At 33.9% G+C, this 21,300-nt stretch overlaps 1 protein-coding gene across 1 annotated transcript; it reads right to left on the bottom strand.

Moving 5' to 3' along the window:
- Nucleotides 1–10,291: 10,291 nt before the first annotated feature.
- On the bottom strand, nucleotides 10,292–12,772 carry LOC123322281. The gene is made up of 2 exons (XM_044910224.1): nucleotides 12,682–12,772; nucleotides 10,292–10,967 (listed from the first exon to the last, which is right to left on the bottom strand). The coding sequence occupies exons 1-2, from the start codon at nucleotides 12,753–12,755 to the stop codon at nucleotides 10,292–10,294; spliced, it is 750 nt and encodes a 249-aa protein (XP_044766159.1). The 5' UTR covers nucleotides 12,756–12,772.
- Between the last annotated feature and the right edge of the window lie 8,528 nt (nucleotides 12,773–21,300).

The following is a 21,300-nucleotide window of genomic DNA, read 5'->3' as shown; positions in this document are numbered from 1 at the left end:
TTTCCATGATATTGTTCTGGTTTTTTTTACAGATAAATCCCCTTTGTATTTGTCAAGAGAAATGAGATTTCGATAATTAAGTATGAACGTTGACTTCTTTTCTATCTGTCTATTATATTCGTCAATGTGAACTGTCCTTTGTTTCAGGCTCAGGTAATTTCTTTTGAAATTAATTCATTTCAATGAAACATCCTCTACACATCCATATAGCTCATGGAAAACTTCGAAAAACCGAATAAAAAAGTTACTTTCTTCCCTCATGAATTTCTTAAAATGGATTGCTGAAATTCATTAGAGAAAATAATGAAAAATTTTGGTTGCAGTAGCCTTTTTCTTGAGGTTGAAACTGGAATAATAATATTCGCGAGAGAACTGAAGCTGGCATATGGAATAATGAGAAAACATATAAAAAATTACGGTGCGTAGCGTAGCGTTAGATCTATGACGCCATTATAACTAGTGAAACTGAAAAGAGCAAATTTTTCCAATTATCTGTAGGATATAAATAGTAGATGAATCCCTAGAACAATGTTCTTGAATGACAAAAAAAAGCAGGATTGGAAATTATCCTGGTTATAGTGAACCAATGTCTCAATAAATGAGAGGATGAAATAACTCAAAACAAACGAAATTAATTCAGGAACATAATACACATTGATATAAAAGTGGACAAACAAATCAACATTTGTTGGTTTTCATATATCTGAGTTGATTTCGTTTATTTATCGCCCTTATTCGAAGGCTCACTTATTTGATATCCTCCTACTTAATTTTTGCTGATAATTAGTATATCTGGTCATATTTTGAAGTTTAAATTTTTTTTATACTGTACTTGGAACGGGACCTAACGTTGTCTTTTGAGTACACCTTACAATTTTTAATTTTTTTTCAAACCTAATGTTTCATTTAGAATACACTCTATATCATAAATGATTCATTATATCAGACTTGCACTCTGAATTCATACATAACCTATTGCTTGATTGCAGGTCAAGAAGCGTTCAGTGGATTGTTTTTGCATAGTACTTGAAACAGTACTAACTGTTAACTTTTATGATCCCCTATCAATTTTTATTTGTTTTCAAAATCAATGTTTCATTAAGAATATGCTGTAAATTCAAATATCAGACTTGCACTCCAATATTATGAATTTTCTATTTCTTGATCGCAGGTCAAGGAGCGTTCAGTCTTTTACGCATAGTACTTAAAACAGTACTGTTGTCTTTTCTCTACATCTAACAATTTTCAATTTTTTTCGAAGTTAATATTTCATTTTGAATATAAAGCGCGGGCTGGAGTTACAAATCCTACAAAAGTTTTCATTTTATAGGTTTCTCCTTCTTCCTAAAAATCTCAATGTAGTCATTCACATTGAAAAGTTTGATATTAGGATCTTCTTTTATTCTAATAGATGTCATATTCAGAATCTCCTTCAGAATGAAAGACCTCGTCAAGCGTTTTCTCAGATTTCCGTTCGACACATACTGCTTTTTTTCTCCAACATCGGAATTTATTTTCTTCACGACTTTTTGGCTATGTTCATCTTGATTACCTTCTCTTCTTGCAGCGTGAGTGTCGGATTTTTTCTGCGGAACTTTTCCTCTTTTTCGTTCTCCTACATGTGACTTCAGAAAATTCCTGATTTGAACTGGTCTCCTCAAGTCAATTTGTTTAGACTTCAATTTTTCCAATCCCATTCTCAAGATCTTCTTTCTGTCCATCTCGTCTTCCACAATGAAAAAAATATTTAAGTATGAAACGATAAAATTCGATAGTATCAAAGTTAAAAAATGTAAACCACAACACAATATTTGCAGCACGAAGCACATTCACAACTGAATACTTTGTACATCTACTCCGCTGTTATATAGCCCCTCTACCATCCCTCCCTAGCACCCCACCACCCAATTGCCCGTTCCGTCGTCTGATTCGATATTAGATTGCTGTGACTTAAAATTTCTATGGAATCAACGTATTACATTCGTTCAATTTAACTGTCACACGTCGGACTGTTTGTTGATTTATCCTTAACTTCCTATGACCAATTTTGAAGTGTTACTTTTATTAGTTGTATGATGAGCCTTGAGAAAGGAACAAAATAGTTCCGAAACGTTGGCGAATTCATAAGAGATTGTTTTTCAACCTGTCCAAATTCCTGCGATATTTTACCTATTGTGTTCGATCCATTATTTATGATACCTAAAAAGAACATATAAAATATTTTGTTATTTTGTGATACTTGAGCCTAACACTAAAAATACCTGAAATTATAAAGTGTTTTATATAATTATGAGTTTATGAAACATATGCGAATTTAAATGATAATTGTCCAGAGTATTTTTCTTACAGAAAGAATATACTATTATATATTACTGTTCATTTTTTCAAACGTTTCTGATATTATGAAATGATAAAATATCAACAATTGAAAAGTATAAGTTATCGATACAGATAATAACTATCTGGATAAGCAAGTATTGAAGCGCATTAGTATTTCAATTCTTAAGTTTGTTTCAAATCTCGCTGCTCCAAACAATATTTCAAAATTAATAATTTCTAGAGAATTCTTTTTCATCATTTACATTCACGTTGTCAAGAGAAAGGGGATTTATCTGTAGAAAAAACCAGAACAATATCATGGAAACCAAAAAAGTGCCATAACTGATTTACGGGACTACTATTTCTTGATAAGCAAAAAAACCCTATTCAAAACCATTGACGTATTGAAATATACAGTAAAATATTTGTTACTTTGACTAGGTGACAGGTACAGAATAACACAGGTACAGTATAACCAATACAATAAACCATCCCTCAACGTTTCCGCCCGCAACGGACCGATTTGGTCATAATTACTACCTGCGAAAACAAGGAATTGTATAGCATGAACTTTGAAGTATTTTGAAATAAGATATTTGATTGTCAATAATTTATTATTATTCAAATAGTTAATAATTTGGCCTTTAATGATCTTTTCAAAAATTTTAGATAGAGTAGGGAGTATGGAAAGGGGTCTAAAGTCCCCTGGACTCGTGGGATTTTGGCACTTAGGTATGGGAATGATTTTAGCATATTTCCATGCACTAGGAAAAATGCCAGTTTGAATTGAAATATTGTAGATATGTGAGAGCACAGGAAGAATCTCATTCGCAATGAGCCTCAGAAGGCCCACTCCAATACCATCGGAACCAACCGACCCTGAACCAACCTCTCCCAGAGCAGACTTAACATCGTCTTCATTAATGGGCACAAAATCGAACACACTACCTGGTGGAGAACATGAGCTTAACTTCATCAATGTATTTGTCTTAATACTTTCATTAATCCTAGTACCAGAATTTGCAAAATGCCTGGCAAGCAGAGAGGGATCAAAATTTGCACAAGGTGGGCTGTGCCTCTCGCCCACCCCAACTGAGCGCAAAGTCTGCCAGACCTTCCTTGGTGGTGCGCCATCAAGATTTTCGTGGAGATAATCTCTCTTTGCACTCCTGCACATCCGATTGCAAGTGTTCCTCGCAGTACGATATGTTCCCTATTTCATTGCATTCTTGATCTCTTCAGTTAACCAGGGGCATGGAGAATGTCTAACCTTAATGAGTTTCAGGGGCGCTAATTCGTCGTAGATTTTTAATATTAATTCATTAAAAATAGCCACCTTTGCATCCAAAGTAGGAGCTTGATAAACCGATTCCCAATCAGCAGCCCTCGCAGTTTGAACCAGCCTCGCCAGATCGACACCTCCTAAATTCCGACATTTAATAACTCGAGGCTTAGGTTTAGGGCATTTGAGTTTAAATCCAGCAAACACCAGGTCATGACGAGAAAATTGATAAGCATGCTGTTGTCCACTGGCAACCACTCTGTTAGGTATAGACGTTATAAACAAGTCGAGTAACGTATCACAGGTAGCACTGTGTTGCGTGGGCCTGTTATTCACTAGTTTTAGGTTATAGGATTCCAATATGTTCCTCATCGCCCTCGAACGGGCAGAATTCTGAATCATGCAATTATTCATGTCCCCATCATGATCGCATCCGAATAACAAGCAAAAATTTCGTCCAATACAAACTCCAACTCACCAAAAAATAAATAACTTGATATTAGTCCGAAAGTCACACTAAAACATTTGTAAGGCCTCACTATCTCCAAAATTTAAGACGAAAATCGGAAATTATATTCACGCCCAGTACGAAAAGAAGATATTAAAAAAAAAATAACCAATGCAAGTGACATTCAGTAAAGTGAAAATAAAATATCGCCAAAATAATGTCGAAATTAGACATAGTCAAACTTATGCAAGTTTTTGGCCGTCCAACTTCATTTGCTGTTTAGATTAGATATTTTATGATTTCTATGCTGATCCGGCTATCGAAAATATTCAAAATGATTTTGAAAAGGCCATTTTATAGAAAAAAGTTTTATTTTGAGATGCTGGGGTTCGAACATAAATCGATAATTAATTGCAATATTTCCGAAAAATGCATCAACAATCAAATATCTTATTTCAAAATACTTCAAAGTTCCTGCTATACAATTCCTTGTTTTCGCAGGTAGTAATTATGACCAAATCGGTCCGTTGCGGGCGGAAACGTTGAGGGATGGTTTATTGTATTGGTTATACTGTACCTGTGCTATTCTGTACCTGTCACCTAGTCAAAGTAACAAATATTTAACTGTATACTTCAATACGTCAATGGTTTTGAATAGGGTTTTTTTTGCTTATCAAGAAATAGTAGTCCCGTAGATCAGTTATGGCACTTTTTTGGTTTCCATGATATTGTTCTGGTTTTTTTTACAGATAAATCCCCTTTGTATTTGTCAAGAGAAATGAGATTTCGATAATTAAGTATGAACGTTGACTTCTATTCTATCTGTCTATTATATTCGTCAATGTAAACTGTTCTTTGTTTCAGGCTCAGGTAATTTCTTTGAAATTAATTCATTTTAATGAAACATCCTCTACACATCCATATAGCTCATGGAAAACTTCGAAAAACCGAATAAAAAAGTTACTTTGTTGTTGGTTTTCATATATCTGAGTTGATTTCGTTTATTTATCGCTCTTATTCGAAGGCTCACCTATTTGATATCCTCCTACTCAATTTTTACTGATAATTAGTATATCTGGTCATATTTTGAAGTTTTAATTTTTTTTATACCGTACTTGGAACGGGACCTTACGTTGTCTTTTGAGTACACCTTACAATTTTTAATTTTTTTTTCAAACCTAATGTTTCATTTTGAATACACTCTATATCATAAATGATTCATTATATCAGACTTGCACTCTGAATTCATACATAACCTATTGCTTGATTGCAGGTCAAGAAGCGTTCAGTGGATTGTTTTTGCATAGTACTTGAAACAGTACTAACTGTTAACTTTTATGATCCCCTATCAATTTTTATTTGTTTTCAAAATTAATGTTTCATTAAGAATATGCTGTAAATTCAAATATCAGACTTGCACTCCAATATTATGAATTTTCTATTTCTTGATCGCAGGTCAAGGAGCTTTCAGTCTTTTACGCATAGTACTTAAAACAGTACTGTTGTCTTTTCTCTACATCTAACAATTTTCAATTTTTTTCGAAGTTAATATTTCATTTTGAATATAGAGCGCGGGCTGGAGTTACAAATCCTACAAAAGTTTTCATTTTATAGGTTTCTCCTTCTTCCTAAAAATCTCAATATAGTCATTCACATTGAAAAGTTGGATATTAGGATCTTCTTTTCTTCTAATAGATGTCATATTCAAAATCTCCTTCAGAATGAAAGACCTCGTCAAGCGTTTTCTCAGATTTCCGTTCGACACATACTGCTTTTTTTCTCCAACATCGGAATTTATTTTCTTCAAGACTTTTTTACTATGTTCATCTTGATTACCTTCTCTTCTTGCAGCGTGAGTGTCGGATTTTTTCTGCGGAACTTCTCCTCTTTTTCGTTCTCCTACATGTGACTTCAGAAAATTCCTGATTTGAACTGTTCTCCTCAAGTCAATTTGTTTAGACTTCAATTTTTCCAATCCCATTCTCAAGATCTTCTTTCTGTCCATCTCGTCTTCCACAATGAAAAAAATATTTAAGTATGAAACGATAAAATTCGATAGTATCAAAGTTAAAAAATGTAAACCACAACACAATATTTGCAGCACGAAGCACATTCACAACTGAATACTTTGTACATCTACTCCGCTGTTATATAGCCCCTCTACTATCCCTCCCTAGCACCCCACCACCCAATTGCCCGTTCCGTCGTCTGATTCCCGGTCTTAACCGGGAAACCGAAAAATTTTGAGTATATAATAATTAATAAATAAATAAATGAATAAATAAATAATAAAAATGAAATATTCTCATATTATAAGAGTTAAAAACTTGGTTTCTTGAAAAACGGCATTGATTCCCCATCGAGTAACATGTGACTCTGGTGACATGACATTGAATTTTCCAAGATTTCCAGCTTTCAGTATGCTTTAACGATGGAATGGTGCAACATTCAGGAATTGTTGTCGAAGTCATAATGTATTTTTAACAGCATATCCACCAAAAAATTCTTTCGTTTCGTACTTTCATCGAAAAAAATTTGTTTAAATGAAAACCTCTATTTTAGTCGAATTATGATCCATCCTATCCTTACTATGCCCAAAATTGACAAGGTATTCCTGGATACGGAATATTCTGCTATCGTTTTTCAAAATGGGGAATTATACGGAAATAACTTGATATTAGTCCGAAAGTCACACTAAAACATTTGTAAGGCCTCACTATCTCCAAAATTTAAGACGAAAATCGGAAATTATATTCACGCCCAGTACGAAAAGAAGATATTAAAAAAAAAATAACCATTGCAAGTGACATTCAGTAAAGTGAAAATAAAATATCACCAAAATAATGTCGAAATTAGACATAGTCATACTTATGCAAGTTTTTGGTCGTCCAACTTCATTTGCTGTTTAGATTAGATATTTTATGATTTCTATGCTGATCCGGCTATCGAAAATATTCAAAATGATTTTGAAAAGGCCGTTTTATAGAAAAAAGTTCTATTTTGAGATGCTGGGGTTCGAACATAAATCGATAATTAATTGCAATATTTCCGAAAAATGCATCAACAATCAAATATCTTATTTCAAAATACTTCAAAGTTCCTGCTATACAATTCCTTGTTTTCGCAGGTAGTAATTATGACCAAATCGGTCCGTTGCGGGCGGAAACGTTGAGGGATGGTTTATTGTATTGGTTATACTGTACCTGTGTTATTCTGTACCTGTCACCTAGTCAAAGTAACAAATATTTTACTGTATACTTCAATACGTCAATGGTTTTGAATAGGGTTTTTTTTTGCTTATCAAGAAATAGTAGTCCCGTAGATCAGTTATGGCACTTTTTTGGTTTCCATGATATTGTTCTGGTTTTTTTTACAGATAAATCCCCTTTGTATTTGTCAAGAGAAATGAGATTTCGATAATTAAGTATGAAGGTTGACTTCTTTTCTATCTGTCTATTATATTCGTCAATGTGAACTGTCCTTTGTTTCAGGCTCAGGTAATTTCTTTTGAAATTAATTCATTTCAATGAAACATCCTCTACACATCCATATAGCTCATGGAAAACTTCGAAAAACCGAATAAAAAAAATACTTTCTTCTCTCATGAATTTCTTAAAATGGATTGCTGAAATTCATTAGAGAAAATAATGAAAAATTTTGGTTGCAGTAGCCTTTTTCTTGAGGTTGAAACTGGAATAATAATATTCGCGAGAGAACTGAAGCTGGCATATGGAATAATGAGAAAACATATAAAAAATTACGGTGCGTAGCGTAGCGTTAGATCTATGACGCCATTATAACTAGTGAAACTGAAAAGAGCAAATTTTTCCAATTATCTGTAGGATATAAATAGTAGATGAATCCCTAGAACAATGTTCTTGAATGAAAAAAAAAAGCAGGATTGGAAATTATCCTGGTTATAGTGAACCAATGTCTCAATAAATGAGAGGATGAAATAACTCAAAACAAACGAAATTAATTCAGGAACATAATACACATTGATATAAAAGTGGACAAACAAATCAACATTTGTTGGTTTTCATATATCTGAGTTGATTTCGTTTATTTATCGCCCTTATTCGAAGGCTCACTTATTTGATATCCTCCTACTTAATTTTTGCTGATAATTAGTATATCTGGTCATATTTTGAAGTTTTAATTTTTTTTATACTGTACTTGGAACGGGACCTAACGTTGTCTTTTGAGTACACCTTACAATTTTTAATTTTTTTTCAAACCTAATGTTTCATTTAGAATACACTCTATATCATAAATGATTCATTATATCAGACTTGCACTCTGAATTCATACATAACCTATTGCTTGATTGCAGGTCAAGAAGCGTTCAGTGGATTGTTTTTGCATAGTACTTGAAACAGTACTAACTGTTAACTTTTATGATCCCCTATCAATTTTTATTTGTTTTCAAAATCAATGTTTCATTAAGAATATGCTGTAAATTCAAATATCAGACTTGCACTCCAATATTATGAATTTTCTATTTCTTGATCGCAGGTCAAGGAGCGTTCAGTCTTTTACGCATAGTACTTAAAACAGTACTGTTGTCTTTTCTCTACATCTAACAATTTTCAATTTTTTTCGAAGTTAATATTTCATTTTGATTATAGAGCGCGGGCTGGAGTTACAAATCCTACAAAAGTTTTCATTTTATAGGTTTCTCCTTCTTCCTAAAAATCTCAATGTAGTCATTCACATTGAAAAGTTTGATATTAGGATCTTCTTTTATTCTAATAGATGTCATATTCAGAATCTCCTTCAGAATGAAAGACCTCGTCAAGCGTTTTCTCAGATTTCCGTTCGACACATACTGCTTTTTTTCTCCAACATCGGAATTTATTTTCTTCACGACTTTTTGGCTATGTTCATCTTGATTACCTTCTCTTCTTGCAGCGTGAGTGTCGGATTTTTTCTGCGGAACTTTTCCTCTTTTTCGTTCTCCTACATGTGACTTCAGAAAATTCCTGATTTGAACTGTTCTCCTCAAGTCAATTTGTTTAGACTTCAATTTTTCCAATCCCATTCTCAAGATCTTCTTTCTGTCCATCTCGTCTTCCACAATGAAAAAAATATTTGAGTATGAAACGATAAAATTCGATAGTATCAAAGTTAAAAAATGTAAACCACAACACAATATTTGCAGCACGAAGCACATTCACAACTGAATACTTTGTACATCTACTCCGCTGTTATATAGCCCCTCTACCATCCCTCCCTAGCACCCCACCACCCAATTGCCCGTTCCGTCGTCTGATTCGATATTAGATTGCTGTGACTTAAAATTTCTATGGAATCAACGTATTACATTCGTTCAATTTAACTGTCACACGTCGGACTGTTTGTTGATTTATCCTTAACTTCCTATGACCAATTTTGAAGTGTTACTTTTATTAGTTGTATGATGAGCCTTGAGAAAGGAACAAAATAGTTCCGAAACGTTGGCGAATTCATAAGAGATTGTTTTTCAACCTGTCCAAATTCCTGCGATATTTTACCTATTGTGTTCAATCCATTATTTATGATACCTAAAAAGAACATATAAAATATTTTGTTATTTTGTGATACTTGAGCCTAACACTAAAAATACCTGAAATTATAGAGTGTTTTATATAATTATGAGTTTATGAAACATATGCGAATTTAAATGATAATTGTCCAGAGTATTTTTCTTACAGAAAGAATATACTATTATATATTACTGTTCATTTTTTCAAACGTTTCTGATATTATGAAATGATAAAATATCAACAATTGAAAAGTATAAGTTATCGATACAGATAATAACTATCTGGATAAGCAAGTATTGAAGCGCATTAGTATTTCAATTCTTAAGTTTGTTTCAAATCTCGCTGCTCCAAACAATATTTCAAAATTAATAATTTCTAGAGAATTCTTTTTCATCATTTACATTCACGTTGTCAAGAGAAAGGGGATTTATCTGTAGAAAAAACCAGAACAATATCATGGAAACCAAAAAAGTGCCATAACTGATTTACGGGACTACTATTTCTTGATAAGCAAAAAAACCCTATTCAAAACCATTGACGTATTGAAATATACAGTAAAATATTTGTTACTTTGACTAGGTGACAGGTACAGAATAACACAGGTACAGTATAATAATGATAATAATAATAATAATAAATGTTTATTGGTCTCAAACAATTACACCAGCTTGGAATAAAAGATGAAACAAGTCAAATCGCACAAAAACAAAACATTGTTCATTTCTTACAAAACTCCTTAAATTCTTCTAAACTATACGGTTCACAATCCAGAATAAAACTATACAATGATTTTTTAAATTTTTCATGACACATTATATCTCTGAGCTTCCTTGGTAAAACATTAAATAAAGTTATAGCCATACACTCCACAGCTTTACCCCTGTTGACAGTACTATGTAAAGGTAAAATGTAGGGATACATTCTTCTCGTGTTATTCAAATTCCTGAAATCTCTGAAGTAATGGTTGTTTTTACTGAAGAATATTAACAATTTATAAATGTACACACCGTAAACTGTCAGAATATTATTTCCCTTAAACAGTCCTCTACAACTCGCTCTATAACCTAATCTTAACATGGTACGTAATGCTCTTTTTTGAGTTACAAAAATTGTGTCCACGTGAGTGGAACAACCCCAGAAAATAATTCCATAGGAAATTAGCGAATGGAAGTTTGCATAATAAACCAATTTAAGGACTTCGAAATCAACCTGACTTCTCAACATGAAAAGTGCATAGGAGGTGGAGTTAAGTCTACTTCTTAATTGCTCGATATGGGGTCCCCATTTCAGATGTTTATCGAGAACCAGCCCCAAAAACCTGACATCAGCCTCCACCCGAACAGTACCATTTAGAACGTGAATCGATGTAGGATACTGAAGTTTAGATCTCTCACTATAGAAAAACAAACATTGAGACTTATCCACATTGATCACAAGATTGTGATTGGACAACCACTGAAATATAAGGTTCATAACGATATCTGAATCATGAATGGCAGAACTGATAGAAGGAGAACGGATCAGGTAATTTGTGTCATCAGCAAACAATCTCAATGAAACTTTCTTGTATGAACAAAAATTCAAAAGAGCCAAGTAATTTATATACACAATGAATAGAAGTGGACCTATAATGCTGCCCTGGGGAACGCCCAAGGTTATATCAACATCATCTGATGTAAAATAATCGCCATTAACCTCCAGGACAACTCTTTGTTTTCTAGATGTTAGGTAACTCTCCAGAAGTTCCAGTTGTGTATCTCTTATTCCACATTCCTCAAGGATTTCCAAGAGCCTTTTATGATCAACACAATCGAAGGCTTTGGAAAGATCTAAAAACATAGCCAATGGAATCTCCCCCTCTTCCATAGCAACTGTTATTTCATTAAGAAGCTCAAAAATAGCAGTTTCAACACTTCTATCCCTAAGGAAGCCATGCTGGTTCGGTGAAAGTATATCGAACTTACGGAAAAAACTGGACAATCTTTTGCAAAGAATTTTCTCGAAAACCTTGGAGAATGAGGGGAGAATACTTATAGGTCTATAGTTATTCAAGTCATCAATATCACCCTTCTTGAATAGTGGTTTTATTATGGCTATCTTCAAGTTATCGGGAAATATACCCTCCTTGAATGAACGATTTATGAGGAAAGTAAGTGGTTCAATTATATGGTTAATTGATGCCTTCAAGACTTTCATTGGTACCTCATCATACCCGCAAGACATTTTATTCTTCAAAGATTTGACGGTGGACAAAACTTCATTCTGAGAAATATCGAACATGTAGAAAGATTTCTCCAGCCTTTTCACCGAATCTCCCATAGGAGATTTGGCCAAGTTCTTAGTTATCTTTGTTGAGATGTCCGCAAAAAAGTTGTTGAATTCTTTTGCAAGCGAAGAAGGGTCACTACTAGAATGAGGAATCTTGTTTAAACTCCCTTTTCCTGTAAGTGATTTGATTATCTTCCAGGAAGCTTTCGACTTATTTTCTGAATTCAGAATAATATTATTGTAATATTCCTTTTTTTTCTTGGACAAAAGAGAATCATATTTTTTTTTTAAATTGAATACGTTTTCTTATATTCAGGCTTAGCAAATATAACTGTGTGTAGTTTGTCCAAAATTCCCTTGAGTTCTTTAATTTCCTTAGAATATTTGAAATTTCTTGTTGATGGAGATACTCTAATAGTGCGCTTAGGAAAACACCGTTCAAAATATTCCAAGTAGCGTTCGTGAAAAACTTTCCAGAGTTGGTTTGGGTCAAGCTGACTGGCATAGATGTCGTCCCATACGGCATAAGAAAGTTCCTGGAGAAAATTGTCGATGGATTTCTCATTGATGAAACGTTTTTTGATTTTTGTATTATGTAATACATTATCTGAATTCACATGAAGATTGGAGACGAATTTGAGTCCCGAATGGTCACTGATGTGGTATTCGATAACTTCAGTTTTACCAGTAACTGAGGTCAATACATTGTCCACGGAAGACCCAGATGCAGGACGAGTAGGTGCAAAGTTAGTAACATTCACATGGAAGTTCTCTAATAAGGATAAAAACTCCACTTTATCAGGGGAATTCGTTAAAATATTAATATTGAAGTCACCTACCAGAATATATTCAACCTTCTCTGTGGCGCATCGTTCAAGAACTGCCCTGAGCTGTTCAAGAAATAAACCCACATCAGCAAGTGGTGCAGTGTTGGGCCTATAAACACAGATAATGAGCAACTTGCGACATTCGAATTTCAGTTGAACAGCACAACATTCGAAAATATTACATATATTTAGTGAACTAAAGTCCAGCCTTTCAGTACATTTAAATTTAGTCCTACTATAAATGGCACAACCCCCATGACGGCCCCTTGAACGACTGAAATTTGAAACAAGTTTATAACCACTGAATTGATATGTTTTTAGTTCATCAATACACTTCCAGTGCTCAGTTATTGCTATCACGTCTGCTTCCTCTTGATTAATCATCAGTTGTAGGCCATTGTAGGCTGTACCCAGGGATTGAACATTTTGAACCAACAAACAAAAACGCTCACCTGGCTCTGATCTTGGGAATGTGGAGTGGCATAACGAATCTAAATTGCGTCCTTGAGTTCTCTGCTTTTCCGGAAAAATTGCTTATCGAAGGTGAAATCTCTTAGAATTATACCTTCAGGCCAAAAGGAACTGTCGTACACCAGTTTTCGTGACTCCTCAGATGGCAATCCAATGCTGAAAGCGGAATTTTGGCCCAGGGTGTTTAGCTTCTTCACAATGATTAAATCGTTTTCAGGAACCTCCTTCAGGTAGTTTTTTATCTCGTCCTCAGAAACCTGTTTCCCAGCAATTCTACCCACATAGATCCACTGCCTACGGATAGCACCTTGAATTGCGACATCTTGATCAGTAGCTTTTGTTCCGAAACAGACCTTCTTCATATTCCTTTCCCTATTTAATCGCTTTTTTCTTACAACATCAGACCATTTACCACCAGCTTCGTCCTCATGGAGGCTTTCAGAGATAACCGATGATTGTGCTTTATTTTCATCACCAATAGCAGGCTCAGAATTCTTCGAGACTGATGCTGCATTTTTATCGATCTTAGTATTAGGGATCTTGCTTTTCACCAAAACATCTGAGGTTTTCTTCACATAGGCAACGCCGGATGGAACTCCAAGATGCGGGAAGTTACAGTTTTCGTTATCATGATTTGTATTATTGTCTAACAGCGTGATTATACGTTCTTTGTCTTCAATTACCTTCTCAAGGCGACCACAAGCTTCCCTTAAATATTTGATCTCCATATTTGCTAGTTTCAGCTTACTTTCTACAACCAAGATTGAATCAGCATTTTCTAGGTTATCATCATAACAACAGCTCGAATCTTCTTCAGAACTCTGGAAACGTTGACTGAATCCATTCGATATATAATCTCTGAGTTTCTCACTAAGATTGACCGCCTCAGGCACTTTTCTACTAATAATAATATCGATTAATTGATCCTTTTTCAAACGGAGCAATTCTGTAACGTATTCTTCCAACTTTGCCATGTTGCCAATTGCCAATACAATAAACCATCCCTCAACGTTTCCGCCCGCAACGGACCGATTTGGTCATAATTACTACCTGCGAAAACAAGGAATTGTATAGCATGAACTTTGAAGTATTTTGAAATAAGATATTTGATTGTTGATGCATTTTTCGGAAATATTGCAATTAATTATCGATTTATGTTCGAACCCCAGCATCTCAAAATAGAACTTTTTTCTATAAAACGGTCTTTTCAAAATCATTTTGAATATTTTCGATAGCCGGATCAGCATAGAAATCATAAAATATCTAATCTAAACAGCAAATGAAGTTGGAAGGCCAAAAACTTGCATAAGTTTGACTATGTCTAATTTCGACATTATTTTGGCGATATTTTATTTTCACTTTACTGAATATCACTTGCATTGGTAATTTTTTTCAATATCTTCTTTTCGTACTGGGCGTGAATATAATTTCCGATTTTCGTCTTAAATTTTGGAGATAGTGAGGCAATGACGGCTCGTCAGGGTATGCAGGGTCGGCCGGGCCGACCCAAAAATAATCGAGAAATAGAATATAATCAAAATTATTTTATTCTTCGCAACTTATTCCAAATGATCAATTTCGATATTCAAATCTCGATTAGTTCCCTATTATAACGTACTACAACTTGATTCGATCAACATGACGCCCCAGTCGCCCTGAATTACTTTATTTCGAAGTTCTCTGTCCTTACGCTAAACACGCTAGGTCGGCCAGCCGCAGGAGCCTAGCGAAACGCTTCAAGTTATGGTACCGTACAGCACCTACGTCGCACGCAGTTATCACCAAGTTGAACATCGTATTACGTCGCTGCTAGATACATACACGGTCGGCCAGCACGAGTTGGGCCTACATTGCTATGGTTTGGGCGTTTAGTTTTCATATTTCTAGATTTCCTCATTTTCTATTGACTCTATTGCAAGATATTATATCATCAAATGAATAGTTAATCATTAAATATTATGTCTATTTTAGAAAAGAGCGTATTCGTACCGTTTAAGAGTAGTTTAGTCAATGAAAATATATCCCTAATTATAGTGAGAGTTAGATTTTTTGTTTATTAAATGAATAGTTGATTTTTGAAAAAGGGTATTCGAACGGAATTAAAATACTTTAGTGATTTTTTGACCACAAAAATTTGTAATTCCTAGTGAATTTATAAGGGCACGGTGATTTCGAAGCTTCTTGAATTGAATACGCGTAGATCGGCCGGCCGAGCCTCGGAGTGGGGATATAAGAATGGCATACGCATCGCTGTTCCCATATTGAATTGAATTAGGTCAGTGTCGTAGAATAAGAGAAAGGGATACACGTACGTGTTTATCAGTTTTCTTCGATTCATTTCGTAAATTTTGATAATCTGAGTGGAATCTAAATTTCTTGGATTGTTGAATAATTGGAGTGGTAGCAAATCGAAACAAACTTTGCACCCTGTCACAAGATCATGTGATAGTAGAAGGAGGAATGGTGAAATAGAGAAAGAAAAATTTATTACATTATCACTCAAAATCAAAATTGGAGATGTGTTAAAATTTTGATTCGTATTGACGTTGAAGTTTTGTGTTGTAACGAATTTGTTATCGGTATTCACAGAAAGACCCCGAAGAAGAATAAAACTATTATTGAAAAGCTTGGCAAAAACAAAGAAGTGTAGTACATTCTTTCTCCAAAAAGAAGCCTAAACTTTTATACACTGCGGTTGTATAAAGGAAATCAGATTATATCTGCAGGGTGGGACATAAGTCTGGAATAAAATTAATGTTTCTTCAATATTGATCAACCACTCAAAGTGAAGACGCTGAAACCCACCAATTGCTTTTAAATTAACTTCTTCTTCTATCTATTAATAGTTTCTCAACCAATAACTTAACATTAAGATGCTGAAAAACATGTCAATTGAGTTCTGATTGCACTTATTTTTGGGACATAAAATTGAATATTCCGCGTTTTCATTTCCAGTTATTGGTTGAAAAAATTTCCAGGATATTCCCTGTATATCCTGGATCGGGCCGACCCACACCTTATGGGCAAGAGCCGTCACTGTAGTGAGGCCTTACAAATGTTTTAGTGTGACTTTCGGACTAATATCAAGTTATTTCCGTATAATTCCCCATTTTGAAAAACGATAGCAGAATATTCCGTATCCAGGAATACCTTGTCAATTTTGGGCAAAGTAAGAATAGGATGGATCATAATTCGACTAAAATAGAGGTTTTCATTTAAACAAATTTTTTTCGATGAAAGTACGAAACGAAAGAATTTTTTGGTGGATATGCTGTTAAAAATACATTATGACTTCGACAACAATTCCTGAATATTGCACCATTCTATCGTTAAAGCATACTGAATGCTGGAAATTGTAGCATTACAAAATTATAATCAGGTATTGAAAGAATGAATTTGATGAATTAATTCCTCCAGCATTGTGTTTAGTATATTCTACCATCTGTACAAGGAAACGCAAATCATTTGTAATCCATAAACTGGTATTATAGTTTCCTATGTGTGATTTAATATTGGGGAGATGTTTGTTTGGAGATGGCATGTGGGTTCGAGATTGCATAAAAAACTTATCGCGAAGCGTACGGATTTCTTGAAGAATTCAGTCAGATGCTATATGAAGACTAACGTCCACGATCATAATTTCGAAAGAGGATTTGTTTCCGAATAAAAACTAGTGATCTTACTGATTAGTCACATATCGATTAAAAATTAGATTTCGTGCTTTAAGAACACTTTTTAAAAGGTGAGTTTAACGATCATTTGTTGTATTTTTACTGAATTCTTTTGAATCGTTCATCAGGGTTCTTTCACTGGGTGTAATTTTGTTCATCCAAGAAAAAATTCTCGATTTCGCTGCCGTACTGCCGTCTCGCCAAATATTGGAATCAACAATTGCTGTGAAAACCGAAGCAAGAGAAATGAGATTTCGATAATTAAGTATGAACGTTGACTTCTATTCTATCTGTCTATTATATTCGTCAATGTAAACTGTTCTTTGTTTCAGGCTCAGGTAATTTCTTTTGAAATTAATTCATTTTAATGAAACATCCTCTACACATCCATATAGCTCATGGAAAACTTCGAAAAACCGAATAAAAAAGTTACTTTCTTCCGTCATGAATTTCTTAAAATGGATTGCTGAAATTTATTAGAGAAAATAACGAAAAATTTTGGTTGCAGTAGCCTTTTTCTTGAGGTTGAAACTGGAATAATAATATTCGAGAGAGTACTGAAGCTGGCATATGGAATAATGAGAAAACAATATAAAAAATTACGTTGCGTAGCGTAGCGTTAGATCTATGACGCAATTATAACTAGTGAAACTGAAAAGAGCAAATTTTTCCAATTATCTGTAGGATATAAATAGTAGGTGAATCCCTTAAACAATGTTCTTGAATGACAAAAAAAGCAGGATTGGAAATTATCCTGGTTATAGTGAACCAATGTCTCAATAAATGAGAGGATGAAATAACTCAAAACAAACGAAATTAATTCAGGAACATAATACACAGTGATATAAAAGTGGACAAACAAATCAACATTTGTTGGTTTTCATATATCTGAGTTGATTTCGTTTATTTATCGCCCTTATTCGAAGGCTCACTTATTTGATATCCTCCTACTTAATTTTTACTGATAATTAAAATATCTGATCATATTTTGAAGTTTTAATTTTTTTTATACCGTACTTGGAACGGGACCTTACGTTTTCTTTTGAGTACACCTAACAATTTTTAATTTTTTTTCAAACCTAATATTTCATTTAGAATACACTCTATATCATAAATGATTCATTATATCAGACTTGCACTCTGAATTCATACATAACCTATTGCTTGATTGCAGGTCAAGAAGCGTTCAGTGGATTTTTTTTGCATAGTACTTGAAACAGTACTAACTGTTAACTTTTATGATCCCCTATCAATTTTTATTTGTTTTCAAAATAAATGTTTCATTTAGAATATGCTGTAAATTCAAATATCAGACTCGCACTCCAATATTATGAATTTTCTATTTCTTGATCGCAGGTCAAGGAGCGTTCAGTCTTTTACGCATAGTACTTAAAACAGTACTGTTGTCTTTTCTCTACATCTAACAATTTTCAATTTTTTTCGAAGTTATTATAATATTTCATTTTGAATATAGAGCGCGGGCTGGAGTTACAAATCCTACAAAAGTTTTCATTTTATAGGTTTCTCCTTCTTCCTAAAAATCTCAATGTAGTCATTCACTTTGAAAAGTTTGATATTAGGATCTTCTTTTCTTCTAATAGATGTCATATTCAGAATCTCCTTCAGAATGATAGACCTCGTCAAGCGTTTTCTCAGATTTCCGTTCGACACATACTGCTTTTTTTCTCCAACATCGGAATTTATTTTCTTCACGACTTTTTGGCTATGTTCATCTTGATTACCTTCTCTTCTTGCAGCGTGAGTGCCGGATTTTTTCTGCGGAACTTTTCCTCTTTTTCGTTCTCCTACATGTGACTTCAGAAAATTCCTGATTTGAACTGTTCTCCTCAAGTCAATATGTTTAGACTTCAATTTTTCCAATCCCATTCTCAAGATCTTCTTTCTGTCCATCTCGTCTTCCACAATGAAAAAAATATTTAAGTATGAAACGATAAAATTCGATATTATCAAAGTTAAAAAATGTAAACCACAACACAATATTTGCAGCACGAAGCACATTCACAACTGAATACTTTGTACATCTACTCCGCTGTTATATAGCCCCTCTACCATCCCTCCCTAACACCCCACCACCCAATTGCCCGTTCCGTCGTCTGATTCGATATTAGATTGCTGTGACTTAAAATTTCTATGGAATCAACGTAGTACATTCGTTCAATTTAACTGTCACACGTCGGACTGTTTGTTGATTTATCCTTAACTTCCTATGACCAATTTTAAAGTGTTACTTTTATTAGTTGTATGATGAGCCTTCAGAAAGGAACAAAATAGTTCCGAAACGTTGGCGAATTCATAAGAGATTGTTTTTCAACCTGTCCAAATTCCTGCGATATTTTACTTATTGTGTTCAATCCATTATTCATGATACCTAAAAAGAACATATAAAATATTTTATTTTGTGATACTTGAGCCTAACACTAAAAATACCTAAAATTATAGAGTGTTTTATATAATTATGAGTTTATGAAACATATGCGAATTTAAATGATAATTGTCCAGAGTATTTTTCTTACAGAAAGAATATACTATATTACTGTTTATTTTTTCAAACGTTTCTGATATTATGAAATGATAAAATATCAACAATTGAAAAGTATAAGTTATCGATACAGATAATGACTATCTGGATAAGCAAGTATTGAAGCGCATTAGTATTTCAATTCTTAAGTTTGTTTCAAATCTCGCTGCTCCAAACAATATTTCAAAATTAATAATTTCTAGAGAATTCTTTTTCATCATTTACATTCACGTTGTAGATGGTATACACGTTTTTCCTGAGGAAATAAAACTATAGAAAGAATGTCCCTGAATAGATTTAACGACTCTGATGTATATGCAGAATTCCATGTAGGTACCTATATATAAGTACAGAATCGTTATTTTTTGTTTTCACCCTAATTATAGGGAGCACTACTATCTACTTCATGAATTTCATTTTCAAGGTCTTAACCGGGAAACCGAAAAGTTCTTAGTATATTATAATGAATAAATAAATAAATAAATAATTAAATAAATAAATAAATAAATAAATAAATAAATAAATAATTAAAATGAAATATTCTCATATTATAAGAGTTAAAAACTTGGTTTCTTAAAAAACGGCATGGATTCCCCATCGAGTAACATGTGACTCTGGTGACATGACATTGAATTTTCCAAGATTTCCAGCTTTCAGTATGCTTTAACGATAGAATGGTGCAACATTCAGGAATTGTTGTCGAAGTCATAATGTATTTTTAACAGCATATCCACCAAAAAATTCTTTCGTTTCGTACTTTCATCGAAAAAAATTTGTTTAAATGAAAACCTCTATTTTAGTCGAATTATGATCCAGCCTATCCTTACTATGCCCAAAATTGACAAGGTATTCCTGGATACGGAATATTCTGCTATCGTTTTTCAAAATGGGGAATTATACGGAAATTATTATTATTATTATTATTGAACTCTTTATTGCATTAAAACAAGTTTCATACATTTTTATAGAATTGTGCAAAAGGTGGACATATCGCCATGCAATTTCTTCCTGCCAACCAGAAATAATCTATTAAAGAAACTTATATCTAAAAACAAGAATACCTGACCTAACTTAAATTCAGTTCAACCTGCTCCAAAATAGGGAGAAAGGGGAATGGGAGGGAGAAGGATAGACGTCGCCGAAGAAAGGGACCATATTAAACATGGGTATCAAGTAAGTGTGATGGGTGAAGCACTTAAATATCTCCTGAGGAAAAACCTAAATGAAAGGTAAGTTACCTTCCGAACGATATCCGGAGGGAGGCGATTCCAGAGCCGGGGAAACAGAACTGTGAAGCTATTCGAGCAAACATTAGTCGAGTGGAGTGGTATCCTCAAGGTCAAGTTATAGAGTGCCCTTGTCTGACGGACCCCATCTCCCAGAAGACTAAGACCATCATACAGGTATTCAGGCTCGCGGGACCTCAACACCTTGAACCCCAGTAAAAGAAGATGCCAAATTCGACGTTGTTTGATGGGTAGCAATCCCATATTTTGCCTGAATTGACTTATATGATCAAATTTCCTTAAGTTGTAGACAAATCGTACACCTGCATTTTGTAACCGCTCCAGTTTCATCAGCTGTGTGTTTGTGAGACCCATATAGGCTACGTCAGCATAATCGAGTATAGGAAGTACGAGAGAGAAGAATAATGTTTTCCTGGTTTCGAAGGGCAAGAAGTTGTTTAAAAGTCGGAGTTGATGCAAGATACAGAAGACTCTTGAACTGATAGAAGCAATCTGATTATTCCAGGATAGAGTTTCGTCCAATAAGATACCAAGGTTTCTAACCTCATTGGAGTAGGGAACAACAACATCGTTGAGGACAATTTTATTATTTACTTTGTCGATCAAACCCAAGTTTCGTTTAGTACCGATAATGATCGACTTAGTTTTGGTAGTATTTAGAGTCAGACCTAAGCTCTCAGCGACGACAGACAGTCGTAAGAGA

The sequence above is a fragment of the Coccinella septempunctata genome, chromosome X (assembly GCF_907165205.1).
Source record: "Coccinella septempunctata chromosome X, icCocSept1.1, whole genome shotgun sequence".
In the NCBI taxonomy this organism is placed as follows: Eukaryota; Metazoa; Arthropoda; class Insecta; order Coleoptera; family Coccinellidae; genus Coccinella; species Coccinella septempunctata.
The sequence above is the reverse complement of the archived record's forward strand: the minus strand, read 5'-3'. Positions and strand labels throughout refer to the sequence as shown.

Bases quoted from the DNA above. Each gene is read 5' to 3' on its own strand.
- LOC123322281 (XM_044910224.1), bottom strand. From the start codon at position 12,755: ATGTGGGTTTATTTCTTGAACAGCTCAGGGCAGTTCTTGAACGATGCG. The intron at 10,968-12,681 runs GTAGGTGACTTC...GTTTTTCTATAG, and splicing joins AGAAGGTTGAATATATTCTG to TGAGAGATCTAAACTTCAGT.